The sequence below is a fragment of the Cebus imitator genome, unplaced genomic scaffold, assembly GCF_001604975.1.
Source record: "Cebus imitator isolate Cc_AM_T3 unplaced genomic scaffold, Cebus_imitator-1.0 Scaffold32, whole genome shotgun sequence".
Lineage (NCBI taxonomy): Eukaryota > Metazoa > Chordata > Mammalia > Primates > Cebidae > Cebus > Cebus imitator.
In genome coordinates, this window is record NW_016107347.1 from 8,536,793 (window position 1) to 8,542,619 (window position 5,827).

The window sequence follows — 5,827 nt, forward strand, 5'->3', positions numbered from 1 at the left end:
GCGCCGCGTGCACAGACAGTTAGTTAATGGAAATCCTGTAAATCGGTTTTAAGTGCACCCAGGACAGAGGGGGAGGAAGGTGGAGGTGGTGATGATGAAGGCCGGAGAGCCGCAGGAGTGGGGGTGAATGGGTTACGCATCCTTGTATTTCTGAAAATGGGAATCGCTCCCCTCCCCATTGTTCTTAATTTGGAAAAATTCATTAAAGAAATCGTACAGATAGGGAAACCTGAGCTTCCCGGCCCGCCCCACGTGGCGGAGTACGCGGCTTCCCTTGGCAGCGAACGCGGCTGCGGCGGTCCCCCTCTCGGCTCCCTCCCTCCTCCCCGCCCCCCGGCGGGGCGCTGCTACTACGGCGATCGCCACCTCACGCCGAAGGAATGCTCGAAGTATGCACACGTTCCCAAAAGTGGACCTCCTTCACCGCCGGAGGAGCATACATCACCCCGTGGCAGCCGTCCACCTTCTCAGGCGTTTCGTAACCGAGTAAACTGAGAGCTGGGAACAGCCCTCTATTAAGTAGCCCGCGGCGCGGAGTCTCTTCCCACTTGGCGAGGGCGAACCGCCCCAGACGCGTCCGCGCGCCGGCAGCTGCAGGCTCAGGCGGTCTCCACTCGTGCTGCCGCGCCCGCCGCTCCTCCGCGATCCTCCGCCTCCTCCCGGACTTCCCAGCTGCTGCCCACGCCTCGGCGGCCGCCAGGTACTCCCGGAGCGCAGCGCCTGTCTCCGGGCGTGCTGGGGCCACACGGAGCGCCAGCTGCTCCGACGCCGGGAAGCCGCTGTCGCTGCCACCTCAGGTCAGTCTGGTTTCTGTCCCCTTTCCCCCAACCCATCCTTAAAACAGCATTATAAGGAAACGGAGTCCAGCTTGCACCTTGCTGGGGGCGGTGAAGAATCCTGGGCAAGGACACTTTGGACTTGTAATAGTATAGATGGGCTTGAGCTTTGTCTTGTATGCTGAGATTTTGTGATTCTTTGGGTTTTCGAGAGAGAGGGGAATGCTGCTTTTCTTAAGAGCTGAGCAAGGTTGTGTGCGCGGAAAGCATCCAGCTCAGTATTTCGGTTCCTAGAGGAATTTCATCCATAGATACTGTCGATTTCAATGGAGGGCGCTCCGGGTTCTGGGGCTGCGGGGCCCTGGTGATCTCGCAGCGGTGGATTTGTCGGGGACGGCAGGCGTGCGGCGGGGGCGCTCGGAAGGTATTTTGGTGACGCACAGTGCGGAATTCTTTGGAGAGCCCGCTGAGTGCTCTGCAGCTCGTCGAGGCTGCGAGGGTGTGGGTGGCATCTCGAGGCAGATTCCTGGTCGAGTGTTCTGGCTCCTTCCTCCCCTGCCTTTCAGAGCATCCGAGATGGTGCGTTAGGCCAGCACTAGGGGACTCGTTCTTGGCGGACTTTCCCCAGCTTTTGGAGAAGCCCCCCTCTCCGACTCCCTCCCGGGTGCTTTGGTGGAGGCCCTATTCGGGGTCTGGGAGATCTCCGCGGAGGTTTTCCACTCAAATCCTAGACTTGTGGGGATCAGAAAGCGCGAGAGGCGCCCGACTGTTCACTGAGCGGAGCAGGTACCCCCAAGCGGGCGTCCTCGGGAGCCGTCCAGTGATCAGTTCAGGGCTCCCCGGGACTCTGGGCCGGGGAGACTTGGGACCCGGACTCCGTAGGCTTCTAATGAATGCTGGGGAGGGATGGGGCAGGAAAGGAAATAAACGTTAAGCTCTCCTTCGGCTAATGCCAAGGTCGTGGTGGGTAGGAGAAGAAGTAGGCGACGAGCACGTGGGGTGTACGTGTGTGATTTTCTTTTTAACTTGACGCGGGAGTTAAGGAATTGGCTTCTTCCAGCGGGGGATTGGGAGGCGGCGAGTTGGCAGAAGGGGACGAGTCCCCTTAGCCCCCACTCCCACCCCAGTGGACTCATTTTTATTCATGGAGGTGAAGTGAGGGAATCCTCGCTGCCACGTAGGGGCGGCCGCTTTCAGATATTTATGTCTGAGAATGCTCAATGAAGTGTTGCTAAGCATTCAAATGAATGTTCTGGCTAAAAAGAAGAGAAAGCGTTTTCTTTTTTTAAACATATGTAGACGGGACGCTTGGCTGGCTAGCTGAGCTAACTGCGTTCCGATATCCCTGTGCGAGATGATTCATTCTTGTCCGCTGAGCCGGGGAAACCGATAGGTGGCGATCGAGACTCAGCAAAAGTGTTTCCACTCAGGTTTTTGTTGAGTTCAGCTGTTAAAAGAAAAAAAAAATCTGCACGCAGCTTTTCGGTGGGTCGATTGTCCGCCTTTAACTTTTTGCGAGCACGACTGCCAACTGAGTTGGAAATTATTATAGCAAAGTTAGGGCCAGATGACTGAAACAATGGGCCAGTGTCACCTCTTGCTTTTCACGGATGTAGAAGAGGCTTAGAAATATCAAACAGTTGTTAATTAGGAAGAAAGAAATTGCTAGACCCCTTAGATACCCAGGGGAGTGCCAAAATTTTAATCTTGGCTTCACAAAAAGGAGCTCCAGGCAATTTGGCACGCCTGCTTATCAGACATTTAAAATGCAATTTACACTCAGGCGGAGGAAAGCTGCCCTCATGCTTTGTGCCAATAATTTGGAAAGTCATCGTTGGAGATTGTCAGTTTCTTTTCTCAAAGAGCCCTCAACCTTTGGCTCAGTTTTGTATTCCCAAGCAGGACAGTCTCCTACCCTCCTCCATTTTTACTGAGGCCTAGGCTGTTGCCTTACAATAATTTATGTACCCCAGAGTCAAGTCTTTATGTTTTGCCACTGGCAGCTTCCCAGTTCAGTTCTTTGCTAGTAGCTTTTGTCTTTGGGTTGAACCTTAGACTATTTTAGGAGATTCCATTCTGTAGACATGGCTTAAGCACCTACTGCGTGCTGGGAAACAGCAAAGATGAATAAGATTCTTTGTCTTTAAGGAATTAATAATGTAATTACAGAATCAGGAAAAATCAGAACAGAACATATTCTCCTCTGGGGCATATATACTTATAATCTCCCAGCTTAAATAGTTAAACATAAAGATTATTATTGATAACTTTTATTTAAAAACACCTGGGAAAAACAGACAAGGGTGTCTTGCTTCTTCCATTTTGCTGTCTTTTTGTTATTATGTATTTTGGAGATGCTTTCTCCTCATCTCGAGTAAAGGATTTATCAGATGTGAAAAGAACACAGCAGGAGGGTCAGGTTTCAGCCGGTCCTTACATATTTCTGTGTAATCCATTTCAGGTCTTAAAGAGCTGCATATTTGAAAGCAGAACAAAATGAAGAAAAAAGAGAATTAAAAAGGTTTATTATACTTTTCCAAACTACCCTGAGACCACTGAAGTACAGTTACCTAAAGAGTTCAGCAGCTAGGAAAAAGCAGCCAGATAAAATCCCCAGCTGGAAGAGATATTTAGTTGAGTCAGGGATAAAGTGACCTCTGAATTAGCCATTACCCAGGCAGGATGAAGTCATGTGGGGGCTGGTAAGGCCTTAACCCGGGATGCTAAGCAGGACCAGTCTTTAGGAGAACAGGACCCTTTTTAAACGTGGACTTCCTCCTAGGGCTGTGATGAAACTTCTGTAGACAACTTGACTTCCAATGCTCCACAATAGGCCCATTATGTGCTGGGGTAGGCCCTGTGGCTGTTAAGGCAGATCTGGTCGGGTTCTGGACTAGGTCCAGGCTCCAGTTCTAAGCTGGTTCAAGGCCTGCCCCGACCTAGTTCTGATACGGTCACTGCTTCCTCCCGCAGATCTCTTCATGCCGCTGTGAGCTCGGAGGCCGAGGATGCGGACCAGGCTTCCCCCAGCGCTTGCCGCCCTGGGCGCGGCCCTGTTCCTGTCTTGCATTGAGGCAGAAGGTAAAAGGCTCCCTTTCCCCTCACCGAGTGACAATGAAAATTCGAGAAAGGAAAAAACACATCTTTCTTGCCTGTTCCTTGCACTGTTTTCTCTGCGCTTCGTGCTTTCTCCGGTGGTTTCTCTCCTCCAGAGAAATGCCCCTTTCTCCTATGGTTTGTCCATTTCCCAGCTCTCAGGTCCAGCTCTTTCATTTTCTGCTTAACGCATTCCGTGCAGTGCTGTGTGGTCTTCTTGAGCTTGTCTCTGCGGTGTGCTGTCCACACTGCCACCTGCACTGCCGCCTTCTGAGAAGACCAACCGCCCAGGAGGGGGCGACGGCTCTACCCAGCTCTACCCACAGGACACCTCCGGGTAGCACCCAGGAGCCCTGGAGAAGCGGGCGCGCTCACACGCTTGGGTGGTAACCAACCACCTGGCTCGGGGCTGCGACCTCGGTGACAGAACACAATAAAAGACTCCAACAGCGCTGGCTCTGCGCCTCTGTGTGCTTTGTTTGGGCGCTCAGTCGGCGGGGCGGACGGTGCGGGCAGATGAGCCAGCAGCCACGCGGCCTCGGGGTGATGGCGGGCAAGCGGAGATCCGGGACCCCGGGTGTTCGCGTGACCTAGGGTCGCGGCTGTGCCTGTTTGGTTCTCAGGGCTCCAAGGTGCGTGCCCTGGACTGGCCCAGCTCAGACGGGTTGAGCCTGGGCCAAGGTTTCCAGCCTGGGAAGCGAGCGCGCCAGAGTTGCCGGGCACCATCTCCAGCATCCTGCCCAGGCTCTCTCCTGCCTCCCTCCGGGAGAGACTGGTGCATCTGACCTTCCCGCGGAAGCGGTGGGGGCCTCCGAGATGGGTCTCCAAAACGGCGTCGTGTGGTCCCTCCTACATAAAATGGAGAGCATTTGTTAGATGTCCCACCCAATTTTATTTGTTGTGTGCACTTGATGTCTTAATTTCTCAGTGTTCATTAAACAAGCCATTTCCGGATGTCAACCCCTGGCAACTTCTGTGTTCCCTCAGTTGTCATTGGAGCCCTGACAAATTAGTTTTTTTATTCTGCAAGGTAAATGGGGTACTGTCATAAAAGATATCTGTTTTTTTTTTTTCAATAAAGAACCCCTGATGAAGTTAAGGGAGTGGAAAAGAATACTTCTGTGAGTGACAGCTGTGGAAGTTCTAGGTTGAGTTGTGCTTTTTTAGATGCTGTGAGAAAGCATGGTTGTTTGCATGATGATGCTGAGGCTTTCAATGATTCCATAGTGTTTGATTTTCTGCTTCAAGACTGCAGGTAAAAAAAAAAAATAGGGGAAGCAGAATGTTTCCAAAATGTATGGCATGTTTAGAAAAGTGACAGAAACTTGCTGACTCTTCTTAGATTATTAATATTTTATGAATGTAGAGGCTTTTCAGAGTGGCCTCTGTGAAGTAATATTCAGATGAGTTTGCTTTTAATGTTCCTTTCTATGTCGTTGTTAGGAAGGAATTTTATCTGAGGAACTACTGGAGGGCCTACTACAGATATTTTTAGATAATTCACTGAAGTGGCCCATTTATTGCTCATTAAGAAATAGTTATTTGAAAATCAGAAAGAGTTGAGAATTCTTAGAAAAAGAATTAGGCTGGAAATGATGTAAGTGGAAAAAATTGATTCTGAATTAGATATTGGCTGGTTAGCAAAGTGCAGTTAAAAAGAACAGTTTACTGGCCAGGCAGGGTGGCTCATGCCTGTAATCCCAGCACTCTTGGAGTCCAAAGCATGTGGATCACCTGAGGTCGGGAGTTCAAGACCAGCCTGACCAACATAGAGTAACCCTGTCTCTACTAAAAATACAAAAAATTAGCTGGGCGTGGTGGCGCATGCCTGTGATCCCAGCTACTCAGGAGACTGAGGCAGGAGAATCACTTCAATCTGGGAGGTGGAGGTTGTGGTGAGATCTCCATTGTACTCCAGCCTGGGCAACAAGAGAGAAACTCTGTCAAAGGAAAAA

At 51.0% G+C, this 5,827-nt stretch overlaps 1 protein-coding gene across 6 annotated transcripts in view; it reads left to right on the top strand.

Moving 5' to 3' along the window:
* The first annotated feature begins 596 nt into the window (after nt 1–596).
* Nucleotides 597–5,827, top strand: part of COL12A1 (collagen type XII alpha 1 chain) — a 122,403-nt gene continuing 117,172 nt past the window's right edge. For 4 of the 6 annotated variants that reach the window (XM_017524336.2, XM_017524333.2, XM_017524337.2 and 1 more), the window contains exons 1-2: nt 597–795; nt 3,731–3,857. In XM_017524336.2, the coding sequence (XP_017379825.1) occupies nt 3,785–3,857 (73 nt within the window). In that variant the 5' untranslated portion in view covers nt 597–795; nt 3,731–3,784. Of the gene's footprint in view, nt 796–1,249; nt 1,356–1,410; nt 1,563–3,730; nt 3,858–5,827 lie in introns of those variants that run through there. The other 2 variants (XM_037737036.1, XM_037737035.1) reach the window with 2 other exon arrangements.